Raw genomic sequence first — 20833 nt, forward strand, 5'->3', positions numbered from 1 at the left:
TGAACTATGAGATCATGACATGAGCTGAAGTCCAACGCTCAACCAACTGAACGACCCAGGTACCCGTTCACCATCTAATTATGGACTGACCGTAGGTTGCCTCATATGTGCTGTGGCGACCCAGAGCTCTGTGTGGAGGCTGATTTGAGAGCCTGAAAAGGAGCAAATGAGCAGAGAAAGGCAGCAAAACAGCACCAAATTAGACCTTCATGACTCCTCTACTTCCGCCGTAATCCTAGGAAATGCTCCCCATATGGTCCACTGATAAAAGTTACAGTCATTTTATCTGAAAGACTTCTCCACAGGCACAAATTTGGTGATGGAAATGGCTAACTTTCAGATTTTCAGAGGTTCCTAGGAATCCAGCTTCCTTCACCTCAGTATTGATTCTCAAAAGTGACAAATGTCGTGGGTCCATTGCTCGCATCTCTTAGTATCCGCAGGAACAGGGCCAGGGGATGAGGAGTGACCAAGGAGGGCCCTCTACTAAGATACTTAACCTATCTCCATTAAAATTTGAAAGCTCTTCTAGACCGTAAATGGTATTTAAAACTTGCTCTCTGTATATTATTGGCTACCAGATTAGAATATAAGCCCTCAACTCTGGACGATGGATTTTATAAATATATGGAGCCGGTTCTGTGGAATTAATATAGAAATATCAAATAAAACCTGACAAGGTAAATATAGTATCGCATATCAAAATGGCTCAAATTGTAGTCCGCGGAACACTAGACTTAAATTTGTATGCAGATTGGGTTTTATTATGTTTTTGAAGTTCCCTGGGCGGCCTGTCTTGCCAGGGCATTTGGAAATGTTAACTATCATAACCAGTGAAAAAAAAGGCATTAAAAAATAAAACCAGCATAAATCACACGTATTCGCGGTCTGTCGTGAGTCGGGCCTGAAGATAGCCTTAAACTCCTGCGATGTAATTAAAACATCTTAAGTGTTTAGTTACATATAAAGAGTTTATGCCTTGACGCAGGTGGCATGTGTTAATACGGGTGTGTTTTCATATTAAGGATTGTTATTAAAGTTTCTTAGAAGAAAATGTATGGATTGTGGCACTCGACGTGTTCATATCCTGATCGTGCTGGAGCAGTGGTGTTGGATGTCAGCGCTACAAACACGGTTCCTGAATGTCGCCCTGAATATTATGGAGCGAAACAAGCCAGATCTGTGTTTGCCTTGAAAGGCATCCAGACTTAATATTATACTTTAAAGACATTCTAAAGTGTTGCCTTCGGAATGAGAGCAAACATTCTTTAAGGCCTGGATAAACCCAAAAGGAATTACTGAAATCTCCAATTTCAGGCATACATTTTAATAGTAGCGCTCAATGACAAGCCATTAATTCCCTGCAACCTGATTCTTAGGTACGGGTCTCCAAAGGCTGAAATTAGCAGTATTTTTGTCTGCTTACCTTGCCGTTTGATTAGGTATCAGTGTATGTGGAAATACAAAGCTCATCTGTTAAGCTGCATTTACTATTCTCAGCTGTTGTCCATATCCATGCCTACAGGCTCGTATTGAGATTGGTGTGAAATCTGTCCTGCCGAGTTAAAGCATCAGCTCCCATAACCCTCACTGAAAACTCCCTGACATGAGGGACGTCGAGTATGGCTCCCTGGAAGTGCACCAGAGGTGTATGCATTAAAAACAAAAGTTATGGGAGGGCACCATGGAGGGGGGCTCAGTCTGTTAAGCATCCGACTCTGGCTCAGGTCATGATCTCACGGTTTGTGAGTTCAAGTCGACCTTGTGGTCTTAGGGGGTTAGATAGTATCCCTTCAGAATCCTTCTCAACTGTCAAGCCCCTCTTCTTGGGTTCAGACTCCATGCTACCAATGGGAAAAGCCCGAAAGGGTAGAAGGCAATGTTTTAAAAATCTGTAGTAGTTGTTAAATGAACTGACTCGTTCGTTGCTTTACGGCATTCGATTTCAGAAGAGCTGTCCAATGGATATTCAGTTTTCCATACTAAAAGTTCCCACAATAAATATTTGAGCATTTCTAATGAGAAGGGATGAAGCAGTGATGGGTATGTAGCAGGTACTTCATACATAGTATGCTTCCATTATGCCCTCTCGTTGGGACAGAATTATTTCCTGCTCTGCAGGTGCGTTCTGGAGGGAAGACCACATCCCCAGGCCGAGGAAGGAGCTTGGCCGATGGGACAAATCTCAGTCACCACCTATTTTTGTAAATAATGTTTTATTGGAGCAGAGCGCTGCCCATCCATTTATGTATAGTCTGTGGCTGCTTATTAAAATAGCAGCAGAATTCAGCACTGGCAATGGAGAGATTATGGCCAATAAAGACTAAAATATTTATTGGGGCGCCTGGGTGGCTCAGTCGGTTAAGCATCCAACTCTTTGTTTCGGCTCAGGTCACGATCTCATGGTTTGTGAGTTGGAGCCCCACATCAGACTCCACGCTGACAGGGCAGAACCTGCTTGAGATTCTCTCTCTGCCTCTCTCCCTCTCACTCTGTTTCTCTCTCAAAAAGAAACTTAAAAAAATTTTTTTAAAGACTAAAATATTTATGACCTCGCCCTTTACAGGAAAAGCTTGCTGATCCCCATTCTAGATTCTAGAGCCACTAGCTGTGTGTAGAAACTGAGTGTTTGAAATGCGACTGGTGTGAATTGTATATGTATAAAATATATTCTGTATGTGTTTTACACATATACTTAACATATATATAACATATATGTGTGTGATACATATAAAACACATACCAGATTCCAAAGACTTAGTAAAAAGAAAGAAAATCTAAAATAACTCATTGGGGTTTTTTTTTAAGATTTTATTTAAAAAAATTTTTTAATGGTTTTTATTTATTTCTGAGAGAGAGGGACAGCATGAGCAGGGGAGGGTCAGAGAGAGAGGGAGACACAGAATCCAAAACGGGCTCCAGGCTCTGAGCTGGCTGTCAGCACAGACCCTGATGCAGGGCTTGAACCCACGAACCACGAGATCATGACCTGAGCTGAAGTCTGATGCTTAGCTGACTGAGCCACCCAGGTGCCCCACTAGATTTTATTTTTAAGTAATCTCCACAACCATTGTGGGGCTTGAACTCACAACCCCGAGATCAAGAGTCTTCTGCTCCACCGACTGAGCCCACCAGTGCCCCACCCCCAGCTCATCAGTTTTTTAATATTGATCACAGGTTGAAATATTTTGGCTATTGGATTAGGCAAAATATATTCCTAAGATTAATTTTAACTGATTCTTTTTACTTTTGTTTTTTAACATGACTGTTAGAAAATTTAAAATGTGATTCACATTTGTGGTGGACATTGTATTTCCAGTGACCACTAGTTTATTTATTTATTTATTTAATGTTTTATTTATTTCTGAGAGAGAGAGAGAGACAGCGTGAGCAGGGGAGGGTCAGAGAGAGGGAGATACAGAATCTGAAACAGGCTCCAGGCTCTGAGCTGCCTGTCAGCACAGAGCCCGACGCGGGGCTTGAACCCACAAACCGTGAGATCATGACCTGAGCCGAAGCTGGGCGTTTAACTGACTGAGCCACCCAGGTTCCCCCAGTGACCGCTAGTTTAAAGTCTGAAATTTGGAGGATATGTGACCTCTAGAAAACGTTAAAGATGGAGGAAGAGAAAGCAATCTCTTGTATTTGCAAATGTCTTTCAAAAGCAATAAAATCTTTTTTTTTTTTATTAATTTGGCTATTTTTCATAAGAAGGTGTACTCAAAAATAATGGGTTACGGCGCCTGGGTGTCTCAGTCAGTTAAGCGTCCAACTCCGGCTCAGGTTTGTGAGTTCGAGCCCCGCGTCGGGCTCTGTGCTGTCAGCTCAAAGCCTGCTTCGGATCCTCTGTCTCCCTCTCTCTCTGCCCCTCCCCCGCTTGTGTGTGCACATGTGCGCTCTCTCTCAAAAAAATAAACATTAAAACAATAATGCGTTAGGATTATTTTCCCAATAAAGGTTTTAGTTGAGATCTCCCAGAAGGAGACCGTGGCTCAGAATCCACATTGGAAGGTGACCCAGGAGGCATCTGTTGGGGAGAGGGGAAGCGGCACCAGGAAGGGAAGGCGGCAGAAAGACGGGGTAGACTCGAGCGTTGTTGCTGTGGGCCGCTGGGCCCCTCTCGGTGGGGCTCTCTGGAAGATGTTATGGGGCACAATTCAGAGTGCTCCCACCTGGGAGATGAGAGAAGCCAGCTCTTCATCCACCCACGGAGGCATCAGCCTCCCCTTGTTCTCCCCGGCACCCCAGCCTGCTCCGCCTGGGGACCAGATAAATCCCCAGTGCCCAGAAGAACAGGTGCTCACAGCCTAACGCCGCCAGCAAGCCTGGGGATGGTGACGGCTGGAGGCACGGGGTTGGTCCCCCGTGGTGCCTGGTACTGACACCAAACTGAATGTCTTACCCTGTAATTCATGACTTCAACACGCATTTCTGTGGTTCCTGGTGAATGCGTTCATTTTCTCCCCTGACCTTCACAATAGCCCAGATGAGTAGATCTGGCAGTACCCATACAGGGATGGGAAGACTGAGCCCGAGAGTCCTCTGTCCGGGAGAATTCAGCTGGGAGGGTAGCCCCGGTCTCCTCACTCCACATGTGTGGTCACTCCTGCCTGATTCCTTCGATCTCCACAAAGCTCAGCTCCATGAGGAGATGTAAATATGTTGACGTTTTCGAGGTGAGAACAGGAAACTAAAACTACTTTTTTGGTATTCTCTAGAATTCCTTAGATATCCATAGGGAAGTAGATGCTTCTCTACGCTTAGTCCCCAAACCCTATGCCAAAAAATATTATCTCTCTTCTGCACAAAGCACAGCCAAAATTAGGAGGTTATAGGACCTGCTGACCGCCACACAGGATGTTAGCGATACAGTTAAGTTCTAGAAAACTCCACAGAAGTCCCTGTAGTGGAAGCTTATGGATGCATGGTTCACTGAGGACTGGATTTTGTTCCCTTCCCATTACCCGGGCTTTCTTCACAAATGTTGTCGGTCCCTTTGGTACTTCTTGGAAACAAGTCTCTCCAGCTTCACTTCCCTTTATTATGCTTGTAAGTGACTCGGCAATTCTTCGTGGACTTCAGTAACACTTGTACTATTTAAATGTGAATAACCCCGAAGGATCTAGATAGGTCAATGTGTTTAAACCACAGGCTTTCGTCTACACATTAGTTGATTAAAAACAGATTCTCCTACATGATGTAGACTTAATAAAGGGAGGGGAAGCAAGCAGATGTTTGTAAAATCTCGATGTGTTAGATTATGTTGATTCGGCTCTCTTTTGCTGACTAGCTTTAGAAACATCATACCTGTGATAACTGAACTGTAAACAGGTAGATGATGTGTTTCCCTAGAAATTTCCTGCTCTGAGGGGTCAGCCAAAAAGACATGGAAAACAATTCCCTAAGATTAATGTACGGAAAGAAGTTGACAAATACACCCTGAAGTAGTCCTGTCTCCGACCCTAAGGTGATTGGTGGTTGTGATTCATTTCATCCAAACAGAAAAACTTTTGCCTGCTGTCTTCCTCGTCGTCGTCGTCGTTGGTAAGAGCGTTGAAGGCAAGTGCTTCTTTGATGCCAACGTGAACTCATTAACGTACACCTAAATCATTCTGTCTGGCTCCTTCTCTGACTTTTTGGTAAGGCATCCCAACCTGGAAGTGGGAAGTAGTCCTTTTTCTCCTTTAAAATATTGCTATCTGAGACCCTTTGAGTGCTTCGGAGTTCTTTGTGTCGGTCTTCCAGTCCGGATGAAGTCTGTACAGAACCCCCTTCTGAATTCTGAGCACACGAGAATTATAGATAAAATATTTTCAAATGGATTTTAAAGACTAATAACCGGGGCGCCTGGGTGGCTCCGTCGGTTGAGCGTCCGACTTCGGCTCAGGTCATGGTCTCACAGTTCGTGGGTTCAAGCCCCGCCTTTGTCTCTGTGCTGATAGCTCAGAGCCTGGTGCCTGCATCAGACTCTGTGTCTCCCACTCGTGCTCTGTCTCTCTGTCTCTCTCAAAAATAAACTTTTTTTAAAAAACTAATAACCATGTAAACATATGAGGAAAATCTCCAAGGACCAGAAATGAAAGGAAATGCAAAATAGTGAGGGAAGGCTGATGCTGGGCTACTCATGAGAAGTGGGGACGAGACAGAGCAGTGGGGACCTGAGAGGGACACAGCGGAGAGAATCGCACACGGGTCAGGAGCCTCACACTGTCCCACACGCCTGGAGGCCAGGACTCCCCGTGAACGTCCCACCTTCTCTGGAATTGGATCCGGATAGAATTCTCAGGGAAGGAAGCAGAGGTACCAAGTCACACCAGGAGCTGTGCCCCTCTGACACACGGGTGTCTCGTGGCAGTGTCCTCTCTGGGGAAACAACCTCGAGCTCCGAATCAAGAGTGGGCAGCGTGCTTGGCTGTGCCAATCACCGAGTCACAGTACAGGGGGCCAAGTTCACATCAGATGAGCTGTGAGGCAAAAGTTATAAGATACAGATAAAATCAGATTCTTGGGAAGCGTTGCACAAACACAGAAAAACATGGAATTGCTTTGTTTTTTCAAATAAGCTTAAGAATAAATAAGAATGTTTCATTCTCTTGAAATTATGAAGGAGGGAATTGCATCTGGGAACAGGAAGAGAAGGTAATTCAAGAAGAGGGAGATGTGATAAAGAATCTGCTGGAAATGAAAAATGTAGTCCTTGAAATAAAAAGAATTAGGCAATAGGATAAAGACCAGAAAATAGGCATAACTTGTGTAAGAATGACCAGAGGGATTTCTGCTTCTGACTTAACGCATCTTAGCCATTAAATAAAAGTGATTCTTTTCCTGAATACGCCTTTCTAAATCTAAAATTTTGGAGAGTAGAAAAAGTAAACACTTTGAGAAATAAATGTCACAGCGTAATGAGCTATTAGCCCCTTTATGAAGTTATTAATTTTCATAATCCCCCACACTCTTTCCAAATCCTTTTTCTCAGGTGGCACTACACATCCTTGGTCTCTTTTTCTTTTCCGTGAAGTTTCCTTCCGTTCCACATTTTCACTGAATTTGTGAGTTATCGAACTGTTAAAACACCTGGTCGTCCTAATGCTTTGCCCTGATCTTGGTCCATGACATTGTTCTAACACCTGCCTGTGGAACCACTTCCCTGCGTGCACTTCCGCGTCCATCCCATCTCCCCAAGAGATTCCCGCTCTTGTTCACCAAAAACTCCCTTGCCTATCCTTCCACCTGCGCCCATCCTTCCCGACTCCGCGGAAAGACCGAGTCCTCCGGGAAACCTTCCCCAAGTGGCCCTGACTCTGCCCCTTGTCTCGCTTACAGCCCCTCTCACCCAGTGAGTGGCAAGATCATCTCCTTATGGATGGGGTGTGGGAGTATTTTTGCTTCCCCAGTATCTCTCAGAGTCTGGCCTCTAGTAGAAACTCAATAAGTACTTGTATGAGCAGATAAGTGAACGAATGGTATAAACAAAGAGCATACAGAATGAGAAGTGGGTTATTGTGGTTGAAAATGAGATTTAATAGTCATTGCAGGGAGCTTTAACTTTAATGTTTGTTCTAACAGAAGAGGAAATAATTCTAGACTCGTAAGCAGGACAGTGATAAGAAAAATGTGGCATTTGAGGAAATTTGATCTGGCATTGATAGGTCGATAGGCAAAGAAAAGAAGCATGTGCAATAAAATGTACCGTGAGTGAGTAAACGTGTATGGTGAGGACTTCCTATATCTCATAAATGCCTATAAATAGTCATAATGTCCGCGATAGCCGGATAATTCAAACCTTCCTCTGAGGGGCTGACCTCAGCCTGCCCGTAAAATGGTAAATCCTAAAAATCCAATAATGGTTGATTTGCTGTGGGAATATACTCCTTATGTTATTGCCATTTCTGATTCAGGTAAAGAAGTAGAAATCCAATTACCTCCTTTCTCCCTAGTCCGTGACCTATAACTAATTATTCAGGTAAATGTGCTGGAGTTCGTACAAGAAGCAGGAACAAAAAGAATGAAATTTGAACCCTTTTTAGAGGTTCTTTTAAATGCAGCTTCTCAAAGCTGAGCTTAAATCTATAAATAGTTAGAGCTGCATAGATTTCATTGAGGTTTCTGAGAAATGGATCCGCTTTTCCAGAGTATGAGTAATTTTGTGTATGCTGAAGCATTAAAAGTATGCAGAATAATATTTTTCTTTTCTTTTTGAACAGCAAAACTTAGAGAGTAACCTCACCAACCTTATTAAGAGGAACACGGAACTGGAGACCCTTTTGGCTAAACTCATCCAAACCTGCCAGCATGTGGAGGTGAGTGTCTCATGTGAAAACTGCCAGACCGCGGGTTTATCCCCTCGCTTTTACACTTGTAAGATGGGAGTCTTCTCGAAATTAGATCTTTTGGAGAAGCCAAATATAAGAGAGGCACAAAATCGAAGGGACTAGAACCTTGGAGAATCTTGCCCCGTGCACTGCTTTGTCTTACCCCCACTGCCCTCTCAGCTCTCCCCGAGGCAGCTGTACTTCGCTTTCCTCATATGGTAGATTTTGATCGCTCTTACAAAGAGCGTACAAAAAAGCACTATTTAAAAGGTGTTGTTATCAGTGTGCTGGGGCTCCGTCCTGCAGGCCAGAAGTTCGAAATCGAGGAGTCAGCAGGGCCCTGCTCCTTCTGAAGGCTCTAGGGGAGGACAATTCCATGCTTCCTTCTGGTAGTTCCAGGAAATTCTTGGGATTCCTTGACTTGGAGCCGCAGCACACTCTAATCTCTGCCTCTGTGCTCCCACGCCCTTCTCCCTGTGTGTCTCTGTGTCTGTGACCAAATCTCCTTACAGGGACACCCGTTGTTGGATTGGGGCCATCCTACCCCGAGTATTGAATTCACTTTAACTTGATTATATCTGCAAAGACCTTACTTCCAAATAAGGTCATATTTGCAGATTCCGGGAGTTAGGACTTGGATGTAATTTTTCTGGGGCGGGGGGCGACACGATTCAACCTACTGCGAGTGTCTACAAGATGCACCTTAGTTGTCAGACATGTTTCCTTGAAATTGACCAATTGTTGGGGTTAAGTGCAGGCAGCAGTGACAGACGCAGCAGAGGGTAAAGTGAATATGTGTGATAGGAGTAAATGGAGGAAAAAAATGGAATGATCCATGTGCTGTATTTTATTTGTACGATGTGATGGCATCTGATGTTTAGGACAATCAGAATAATTTCTCGCCAGTTAAAAAAAAATGACCTGTGTTTTATGGGGAAATCTTACAAAGGTTTTACAGACTGGGTGATTATTCCATTCAATTTCAGCTAGTTACTTATTAAAGCATTTAGTGTCTGGTCTCCATTACGGCCGGTGGCAATTTCAGAACAACTGTCTTGCTCCTAACGCAATATTAGTGTGGCTTGAATTTACAAAATGCTACCATTTTAACGTGTAAAATTGCTTTCTATAATGTACAGCAATTTCAAATGATAGATAGTATTTTACAAGCAGATTTCATTGATTCCAAAAGATAAGGTATTTAGTTGTGATATAGGCTTTTTTAATTTTTTAATTATTTTTTAAATGTTTTATTTTTGAGAGAGCGAGTACAAGCAGAGGAGGGGCGGAGAGAGAGGGAGACACAGAATCTCAAAGCAGCATCTAGGCTCCGAGTTGTCAGCACAGAGCCCGACGCGGGGCTCGAACTCATGGACTGAGAGATCATGGCCTGAGCTGAAGTCGGACGCTTTAACCGACTGAGCCACCCAGGTGCCCCGATATAGGCTTTTTAAATAAAGCAATTTCCTAGTGGGCCGCCTGGGTGGAGTTGGTTGAGTGTCCGACTTCAGCCCAGGTCATGATCTCACGGTTTGTTCGTGGGTTCCAGACTGCTTTGAATCCTCTGTCCCTCCCTCTCTCTGCCCCTACCCTGCTCACGTGCTTTTTCTCTCAAGAATAACCATTTAAAAATAAACAAATAAATAAAGCTGCAACTGAATTGATTGTAGCAGACTTGCTGCACAACGCAGGCCATGAGAAGTTATGCAGAGAGTAAAGACAAGGCGTAAAGAATATTCATTCATTTTGGGGCGCCTGGGTGGCTTAGTCGGTTAAGCGTCCGACTTTCGCTTAGGTCATGGTCTTGCGGTTCGTGGGTTCGAGCCCCGCGTCGGGCTGTGTGCTGACTGCCAGCTCAGAGCCTGGAGCCTGTTTCAGATTCTGTGCCTCTCTCTCTCTGACCCTCCCCTGCTCACGCTGTTTCTCTCTCCTAGAAATAAATAAAAGACATAAAAAAAATTAAAAAAAGAAAAGAATATTCATTCATTTTACTGTGCTTCTGAACAAAGCCTCTAAATTGAAAGGAATGCTTGCGGGTGAATAAATTTGGAATTTGGGAAATTTCTTCCGAATAAAAATTAATAATGAGTAGAGAAATGATGCCAGGAGTACCTATTTTTTTACATGTGTCCCTTGTTCATAATTACTAATATTCTCAGAATATAATTTTCCAAAAATCAAGCATCCAGTTCTCATACGATAATCAGACGAGTCTGTTAAGGATTTCTCGAAGCAAAATGGCAAGGCTGCCCGAAAGAAGGACAGTAGAAGCTGGTGCTGCCAAACAGTGGTGGCAGGGGTGAGGGTGGGGTGCGAGTGCGGGAGGAAGGCGCTAGAATAAAGTAGCTACACGAGATGCAAAACTGGTTGGTGACATAAAGGGCAGTAAAGTCATAACGTTTGGGCAAAATGAGTTGTATATCATCAGTTTTCTCCAAGTTTCCACGTTGGCATTTAACTTTGCAGAGACTAAGCCTTGCTCGAGAGTTAAATAGAAAGCCCAACTCTGTGACATCCCAGCCTGGAGCGTTACATGACCCTCCCTTGGGCGGCCTTGATGGAGAATGGGCTCGCACGGTCCTGGAAAGGGCGCACAGTCTTCTTTTTGCCTTATTTCCAAATGTTGGATAATGTAGCCTCACGTGACTTTCTACTCTGTTCTGGACACTGTCGATCTATGATCTGTGTTCACTACACAGATATTTCTGGGCGAGGGTGTAAATTTTTGCCTCCGGCCGGTCACTTGGGTGGCTTAAAGCTGTTCATTCCATTCACGTATGGGACAGGCACTGTGCTAGGTGCCAAGGACCCACCATCTTGCCTAAGACAAAAGGGAACTGCAATACCAAATTGGAAACTGCAATACCAAATTGCCGTAAGAGAGGTGCGGACTACGCACTTGGAATTTCAGAGAAGCGAGGCACTTCTTCCAGCTGGGGGTTGCAAGGCAGAGCCCGATCTGAGCCCGCCTTCAAGGGTAGGCGGCCTTGAAACCGAAGCACGGGGATAGAACAAAAAAGAGTGTATGTGCGCAAAGCAAGTAGTTCATTCTGGAAACACAGAAGGTGTGTCAGGGGGATCGGTAGGAAACTGGGCTTTAATAATTGCATCGTTGTCTAACTATATGTGATCTTGAAGGTTTAACGAGGGTCCAAGGAACACAGAGACTCGGGTAATTTTCACACTTACAACTGGCATCCCTGATCCTTTCCGGTAAATGATATTTTTGACCAATGGAAAATTCCTACAGATATCTTAGTGCAAAATGCACTAAGTGCACATCCAAGGGGAAAAAACCCTCACGGCACACTAGTAAACTCCAAAAAGGCAGGAGAGTTTGTTAGGCACTTTTAAGCGCTCACAGTGGAAAAGAATTTCCTGGTTCACATCCTAGGTTCCTAGACTGTATTTCTTCCTTTTCCTCTTCCTGAAGGTGTCCTTGTATTCGGGCATGAGCATTCCTAGGGAAAATTATCCCCGTGACTCTCAATTGTTGTGAATCAAGTCAATGAATTCCCACCAAATCCTGAGGAAGTGCCACATCCTTATTAAGTCCACACCTCCTTCCCGAGATTCACTTCTGCTTTGCTTTAGAATGAAAAGAGTTTGAAGGTCTCCCTCCCTTCCCCCATCCCCATTGTTTTTCATAACTTGTTTTTAACGTGAGGGTAAGCAAATGAAATGGCTCTTAGATAGCAAGTACCAAATCTTTTAGTTTTTAGTTTATTTTTATTTAATTTTGAGAGAGAGGCAGAGAGCGAGCATGGGAGGGTCAGATAGAGAGGGAGACAGAATACCAGGCAGGCTCTGTGGGCAGCACAGAGCCTGATGCGGGGCTCGAAATCACAAACCGTGAGATCATGACCTGAGCCGAAGTCAAGGTCGGATGCTTAACAGACTGAGCCTCCCAGGCGTCCCAAATCGTTTTAAAACTAGTGAACGGAGGGTATGAAGACCGAAGCATTTCAGGACTCAGGAGGGAGAGGTATTGATAGAGCAATATTAGGTCGACCCCCAAGACATGTGTGCATAATGTGATGGCTGGGATTCTAAAAATGAGTAGGTTTTTAGCCAATGGGTTTTGTTTTCTTCAGGAGAGGAAGACATGACAGAATTCTCTTGGGATGAGTTTAGCGTCAGTTATGTATGGGGTATAGTACAAACTTATGAGAAGTGATCAAAATTTGGATCAGCTACCGATCTTAGCATTTCCAGGTCAAATGTGGACTATTTCTCTTCATCATCTCACCCTCCTCCCAGTTTTATTTTCAAAGTGAGAAAGCTTGGTTTTTTAGTTAAGCAAATGCTGGTAAGTTTCTTTTTTTTTGAATGTTTATTCATTTTTTGAGAGACAGAGACAGAGCATGAGCAGGGGAGGGGCACAGAGGGAGACACAGAATCCGAAGCAGGCTCCAGGCTCTGAGCTGTCCGCACAGAGCCTGATGTGGGGCTCAAACCCACAAACTGCGAGATCATGACCCGAACTGAAGTCAGTCGGCTTAAGCGACTGAGCCACCCAGAAGCCCCAATACTGATAAGTTTCAAAGCCTCCACACATTCTGAGAATCAAGTTCTTTTACAGAGATTACCACACCTGGACACAAAAGAGATGTTCATCTGGGCAATTACAGGTGACCAATGACTGAATCCACGAGAAATGGTAAAGAAAACCTGGGGAAGGGTGACTAATTAATTACCAGAACAGTGTGGAGAAGATAAAAGGTTTTGGGTTTTTTTTTTTTTAACAAATTCCTTTTGCCATTGTTTTTCACGCTAAGCTTTTAAACTATCTTTTTCTTTGATTTTAATGGAAACTTTGCTCTCTTACTGGCTTTCTCTGAGTTCCTCCACTGCTAGATGACGTATGAAGTGACAGACTTCTTGGGGGTGAACTAAGTGCTGTTTCATTCCATTTTTGCTCATACTGGGCTCCATAAATTGAGAGGGAGGAGGCTGATATGTTACAGTAATAGCTTGTAAGAAATGGTCAAAAAAATTGATTTGGGAAAACGGGGGTCTGTAAAAGACCTCAGTCATTGACCACATCCTAAAAGCATTCAATTGTAAGCTTTGAAATAAGGGGAAAAATTGCTGGGTTAAAAAGAAAGACGAGGCTTTATGTTTAAATTAACTTTATTCTACAGTTTTACCCGAAAGCACTCTCTCCCTCTCTTTGGAAACCTTGGCAATTGCTTTGTCCACAGCCATTGCATAAAGACCAGCATCTGAACGCCAAATGTGGTGTTTGTGTTTTGTGGACAGGTGTCTGATCTTGGATGACATATGTCTTGCTGGGGGCCAACTTGAATGTGCAGAGTCATAATCTGTTGTCACTTGCAGATGAGGGTTAGATTCCTGCCTCATCTGAGCCCTCGTGCAAATGCTCTCAAGGTATAATTAGAGTCAGATTCTGGCCTCATTAAAACACATCAGGCGGGACACCTGGGTGACTCAGTCGGTTAAGCGTCCGACTTCGGCTCAGGTCGTGATGTCACAGTTCGTGGGTTTGAGCCCCACGTCGGGCTCTGTGCTGACAGCTCAGAGCCTGGAGCCTGCTTCAGATTTCTGTATCTCCCTCTCTCTCTGACCCTCCCCTGCTCACGCTGTCTCTCTCTCTCTCTCTCTCTCTCTCTCTCAGAAATAAATAAAACATTAAAAAAGTAAGAAACCACATCAGGTAACCCACAGTCAGCCATGGGGTCCCCACGTAAGCAGCTCTGGAATGGCGATCATGTGATAGTACAAATATGGTGGCATTCAAAACCTGAATAATGAGCCACTGTGGTAAAGGCTGCTTTCCCAAGTTCAAGTCTTAGGATTCTCAGGACAGATAAGAAGAGAGGAACTCTTGGGCTGCACGGAATTTCATTCTCTCTGAAGAAGGTTGACTACTGCATGTGCATAATGGCTACGTCCCCAGTTTGTTCTACCAAGTTTGCTAAAATGGACAGCTCATGAACCAAACTTAACTTTTTCGGCCATGGGGACAGAATTTAATTGTTTATTAAAGTAGTATGCAACACATACTTGAAACCCTTTCCTTCGCTTCAGTGCTCTTGTCTTTAAAAAAGGTTTGATAAGGGGCATTAGATCCTGTTACCTTCTTAGGTATGTTCCTGAGGAACAGAGAGAAGACATCAGTTGAAAGTTTTGTTTTGGAATACGAGATTAGTCTTAGGGATGAATAAATAGAAGGCTTAGTTGGTTTGGTATTACTTTGAGAATAACGTTCCCGGGTTTCAGCTTTGAAAGTTTTTAAAAAACATGATCCAAACCTCTCATCATCTGCTACTCTTTCCACTTCGGATGAGACGAACAGTTGTGTCACATTCAGAATCCTGCCAGGTGGCTTGGGTTGGAGTGTGAGCACATGTACATGCCTCTGAAGATAATTCCTCTGACCTATTTCCATTTATTACTGCAAATTTCCAAAGCTAATACTTAAATGTGAAATAATTGGCTTTAATTAGGGGCCCAACGGATGAGCAGTGGGGAAAAGAGAGAATGCATGTATCTTTATTTAAAATTTTTAAGGTATATTTATTTATTTTGAGAGAGCCTGCGAGCATGTGGGAAAGGAGCAGAGAGAGAGGGAGAGAGAATGAGTCCCAAGCAGCCTCCACTGGGTCAGCGTGGAGCCCAATGGGGGGGGGGGGCTCAAACCCATGAGAACTGTGAGATCATGACCTGAGCCGATGTGAGATGCTCAACCGACTGAGCCCCATTTAAAAAACAATTTTATTTAATTTTTTTCCTGTCCTCGAAATATTTAGATGGTGACTAGAGCAAGAGGGATGTTTCTGGCATGATATAAAGAATAATAAGAAAAGGTCGTGACAGATCTAAAAAATAGCCACTGTGGCCAGCTCTAATTTTAGCTTTCACCCAAGTTGGTGGTAGTTGGATGGATCCAATTGAGAGAGTTAGAGTTGCGAGAGGGGCAATCACAGGTGAGTGGGTGACTGTCACATGGAAGATTGTCTCATGACTGTGCCTTTCGGTGCCATTCAGAGGTAAGCGCGATCCCACCCATGAATCTGTCATTTTGTTACTGAACTAACCTCTTTTGTCTCTGGGTCGTAATATCTAGTTTAAATTATATTTCTCAACAAATGAATATAAAATTGCTTTTGACAATAATCAAGCTGAAATTCTCTCTGTACATGAGATAATTACAGAGTGTGAGAGAAACAGGACACATTATCTTTTGCCTTCATTTGATTCACCTCTGTTTTTAATTGTTAAATGTTATAGGGGAAACTGAAGAGCTCTGTTCTAATTTTGAAATTCTCCAGCAAAATAATTGAGTCATGCATATAAAACGTTCATTAACAAGAACACAATTGTAGCATTGATTATTTTTGTTTGAAACAGAAATATGAAATTTTAAATTCAGCTCTCTAAAAAGCCCGAGGCTACCACTGTGTATAAAAGGCTTTCAGTGAAGAGCAGCACAAATAAAGATTTTTACAACCAAGTGAGGTAACTTCCCGGCCTGGGAATTTATGATAGAGCTTTTACTATGCTTTTAAAAGTATTTTCACCAGCTAGAACATCAGGTTTAGATATAGGAGGTGACGAAAACTATCCTAGTAGCCTAATTCTCTGACGAGGCAAGCTCATTTAGGGCTGCGGTAAGTTCGAGTAAGCCTTCTGTCTGTTTTCAGAAGTTGGGAAGATGGCGCCTTGTCCGTCCTTGTGAATATTAGAAGAGGATTACCGTATCGAGTCTCCCAGCTCCACAGCAACACGTGGCTGTAGTGTAGACGGCAGTGGGAGGGCTGACACAGATATACATCAAAGCAAAAACGACCACCTACAAGCTCCCACCATCACTTTCTGATTTTATTATCCCAATAGCCTTTTGAGGTAAACGTCCTTCGGATGACCATGGACATGTGACTTGAAGGCAGACATAACAAGAATCAGCCAGTAAGAAAAAAAATGGCAGCCGGGGGGTGGGGGCGGGGGGGAGTTGGGGAGAATTGAATCTAATCAAGTAGTAAAGCAACTTGAGTGGTTACTGAACTTCAGCTACCCAAACCAGGTGATAGAGTTGAAAGAGATGATCAAAAACTTAGATTCCTAGGAGAGTTCTCACGGCAAGAAATGAGTCCATCGGCTGGCAATTGGAAACCCTGTCCAACTTACCATAACAAGGTCCAGTGAATATGCTTCTGTAGTGCCAGTGAAGTCCATGGGCCTCCAGGTCTCGTAAGATGATTCTCAAATCTTTAACTATTAATCCCTGGTAACTTCAACTTCTTTGAGATGATCAGTTCGCTCCCTTTAGTACAGAACGTTCTTTTGCTCCTCCCGAAGAAGATTGAGAAGTGTGTGTAAAGACCGAAACAGTATCTATAGAATCGATATTTTTTATTACAATTTGGAGCAAAAACATGTATTTTAAGGGTGTGTAGCACTTAAGAGAAAATGGCATATCACAGAAATTTGACAGGTGAGCTTTGAGATTCCAATCTGAAACATGTAATTTCTTTTAGACCTGTGATTGTTAAGTTAAAAGTGTAAAATAGTTTGTTTGAAACTAATGCTGGAATAATCAGGAGAAAACTTGAGTTTCACTGCATTTGTAAGTTTAATTTATTAGATTTCTAAGAGCTACTTAAGGACGTGAGAAGGTTTAACTTGTTAGGGTTTTAATATTACACCGTTAGGCATTTAAAGTGCTTATAAAGTAAGTTGAATATGTTACATTTATAAATACAATTTAAAATGTTACAGGAATTTGGTGATAAAAATCAGAACAGCCGTGACCCATAGGGCTGAGAATGGACTGGAAGAGGGGTTCTGGTGTACTTTCTGGGGTGAGATATTTTATGTCTTAGGCTGTTGGTTATGTTGGTTATTAAAATCCATTGAATTGTCCCTTAAGATTTATGCATTTTCCTGTAGGTAGATTTACCTCAATTTAAAAAAATGTGTGCAGGAATCTAACTAATTAATGGCATTGATTGTTTAATGGAGTTATGTCTGTTCAAGTTGAGTGAGTTCAACATTGATTCAGGACCCCACTGAGAGTGATAATTCTTGGTTTTATAAAATTTCTTGGATTTATGGATAGAATAATGAGAGTCATAATGTGAATTTAAAAGCATAAGGAAGACTCCATAGTGGTTTGTTGGTATAGATACAGTCCTTGGGCACATATCTTCATGGTCTTCAAGCACATGTCTGTTCTGTCTCCTGGTCAGTTGGACTCCTCAGGAAGCAGGACAGTATCTTTCTCTTCCTAGTATCTCCTGCATTTAGCACACAGCACACGGCCAGGGATGAGAAAATGGGACTGTCCCAGAGGGACCAGCTGCCTCCTTCTGCCCACCCTCTGTCACTAGTGCATTTGTGTCGGTCGATCAGCCCGCCCAGTGAATTCTCATCCTGAAAAAGGATCGGAAAAAGGATCCTCCTTGAGAAGACTCTACACAGGACGGGGTCTCTCTGGTGGCACATCTCGGTAGCCGTAATTCCTAGAGGCAGTAGCAGGATGGGTGATGCGTACTGCGAGCTCTTCCAGGCACAAGGGCTATGTCACTGGCAGAGGGCTCGGAGGATGGGACTGGTGGACCGAAGTCAAGGATGAGAGAACTATCCATTGGATCGTTGCTGAGCTCTGAAGGGAGGTCACAGTGGGTCTTCCCCGTCCCTTTGTTGCACATCTGTCTCTTTCCTTTTGATTTTCTGGGATACCCTCTCTATCCCTTCTGGTTTGTAAAAGAAAGAAATGGCCAGAATAGCCACTTGGATTCAAGTGGGGGGAAACACTTTTGAACACTTTCACACATGTAGGATGGCTAGTCACCCTAGGTCTGAAGATGGCTTATAATAAGGCTGACACTTTTTTTTTTAAGGTTTATTTATTTTGACAGAGAGAGAAAAAGAGAGAGTGAGCATGAGCAGGGGAGAGGCAGAGAGAGGGGGAAAGAGAGAATTGCAAGCAGGGTCCACACTGTCAGCACGGAGACTGATGTGGGGTTCAAACTCACGAATTGTGAGATCATGACCTGAGCCAAAACCAAGTTGGACGCGTAACTGACCGAGCCACCCAGGTGCCCCTAGGATGACATTTTCAGTATTAGCCTCTCTTGATCTCCAAGCGTGCATGCGCGCGCACGCGCGCACACATACACACACACACACACACACACACACACACACCCCAGAACCTCAAAATCAGCAATGACATCTGAATTCTATGGTCTTTCCTTTTCTCTTCCAGACCACGTTAGATTCCTTCTCACTGTCCTTTTGGCAAAGCCCAACTTGTAGAGTGACAGTGCTCTGTAGGTTCTGTCCCATCTCCCTCCTACCACCCTCATCACCTGCACTGGCACCACCTCCCCAATTTCAGAAAAAAACCTTCGGAGAGCAGGTAAGCATGGTTAGCTTCAAATTGGTACAGACCCACGAGGTCAAAGATGCAAAGGAAGTCAGTTAGAAGAAGGTCAAGAAAAGACCCTCCCTCCACAAAGTTAAGCCTCCAAATTCACCTTTTTGCCTTAGCTGGGTCATCGCCAGCTCTCCGCAGTGGACCTCGGTGTGGCTTTTCTCGAGGGACCGTAAGATATGTCTGGCTCTACTGTTTCTCTGTCCACTCTCATAACTAATTTAAGACACATGCCCATTGCGCCCTACGTACCATTGAAATGCACCCTTACCTCCCCACAGACATGTTCTTTTTTTTCTTTTTCCTCTGCTCTGGTGTCTTTCTCATCTTCCTCCCCCCTGGGTTTCCCAGCTCCTTTCTTTTAAAGTAGGAACACATTGGGACACCCGGGTGGCTCAGTTAAGCGCCAAACTTCAGCTCAGGTCGTGATCTCGCAGTTCGTGAGTTGGAGTCCCGCGTTGGGCTCTGTGCTGACAGTGTGGAGCCCGCCTTGGATCCTCTGTCTCCTCTCTCTGCACACTCTCTGTCTCAAAAATCAAAAAGAAAACATTTAAAAATAAATAAATAAAGTAGAAACAAATAGGTAAAATAAATTTGCCAGTACGTTTTATTTGACCGGCTACATTCAAAACCTTATCATTTCAACATGTAACCAGCACAAAGATGATGAACGCGTGCGTGTCATGTTCCCAGCACACCTCAAGTCAGACAAGTCACATTTCAAGCGCTCAGAAGCTACCGGGGGGTTGGCGGCGGCCAAGTTGGACGACGCAGCTCTAGAACTTCTGCAGCCCGTGGGTTAGCAGTTAATTACGAATGCAGCTGACATATCTGCTAATTGTTCTCCAACGGAGTCGTCATCTTTGGAGGGCAGAGTTTGGGCCAGCGTGCGTCTTTGCACATCGTGGGCACCCAACAAGTCCATAGGACGGCTTCTGCGCCAGCCCCGGCCACCGCTGACACCCTCGTCATTCTGGGACAGGCAGGAGTGTCGTCGTTTCCTCTCGCGTACATTCCTCAGCTACTGAGACTGTAGCGGAGATTTCTGGAAAGCACTAGCTTTAGCCAACTAGCCTGGGAGTGGAGAAGGAAGGGGGACTTGTAGCAGAAGCAGGGACTGCGTGGAATGTTTAGTTTGCTGGCAGAATCCTAAGAAGCACCGAATGAAGACGTGTGTGGCTCCTAGTTTTATAGAGCAAGGGCAGAGTTGGCACGATTACTTTTGGTGCAAGGTGTACGTGAAAATAATGATGCCAAATTGATGATCTCCGAAAGGAAAGTGGTGTCCTCCCATACCTGTGACAATAACCTCGATCTCATCTTCTCGAAAGGATGGGTGCCTCGGCAAATAATGGCAACAATCGCCTGTGTCAAGAGAGCACAAGGCTGACCTGAATCGGGCTCTGGCTACTTCAACAAAGGTTTGCTTTAATTTTTGCAGAATAAAGTACTTTTGCCTTCTGGTTTTCATGAAATGGCCTTAAAGAATTCCTCTCGTTTGTGGTCTCGAAAAAATCAGAACTATGCCCATGAGGCCCGCCTTGACGGCTTCCATGAAACAATAAGAAGGCTTTGTTCTTGGTAGTAAAATTAAAGCAAGCAGTGTTTCCATTACCTGGCAAGATGCCACCTGCCCGCCACCCCCTGATCCTGACAGATGTAAACAGAGCGTTCTGTTTCCCAGTTAGGAGGTGAGAAGACAACATCTGTCAGGTTTGTATATAGAAATATAGTTGACCTTTCAGATAATGGAGGAAGAGAGAGAGTGAGAGAGAGAGAGACTTCCTCACGTAATCCCTAACTTAAGTATTTTAAGATTCCGTTTTACTCTAAAAGACTATACATATTGAAGCTTAGAACTGGAGAGCCATTGTTTTAAAAAGACAATAATAATTTCACAGTGAGATGGAATGATGGAGAATCCAAGGATATCTAGATAAATATATATATTTTAGTCTGACTCGCTAGATTTCACATGTTTTCCTTTCCAGGCAACTTGGCCTGTCATTGCTCAGATTTAGACCCATTTGTGGTCAGTCGTAAAGGAACATTTGTGGGTAGGTTGTGGCCCAGAGGAAAAAACAACCAAGGTCAGGATAGACAGCACGGTCAGATGCAA

The 20833-nt window shown here is 43.8% G+C and overlaps 1 protein-coding gene across 5 annotated transcripts in view; it reads left to right on the top strand.

Moving 5' to 3' along the window:
• The window catches only part of MID1 (midline 1), a 157272-nt gene that overhangs the window by 76540 nt on the left and 59899 nt on the right, over positions 1-20833 (top strand). For all 5 annotated transcript variants that reach the window (XM_039234265.1, XM_039234266.1, XM_039234264.1 and 2 more), the window contains exon 3: positions 8205-8300. In XM_039234265.1, the coding sequence (XP_039090196.1) occupies positions 8205-8300 (96 nt within the window). The remainder of the gene's footprint in view (positions 1-8204; positions 8301-20833) is intronic.

Source organism: Hyaena hyaena, unplaced genomic scaffold (assembly GCF_003009895.1).
Source record: "Hyaena hyaena isolate Hyena2069 unplaced genomic scaffold, ASM300989v1 scaffold_85, whole genome shotgun sequence".
NCBI lineage: Eukaryota > Metazoa > Chordata > Mammalia > Carnivora > Hyaenidae > Hyaena > Hyaena hyaena.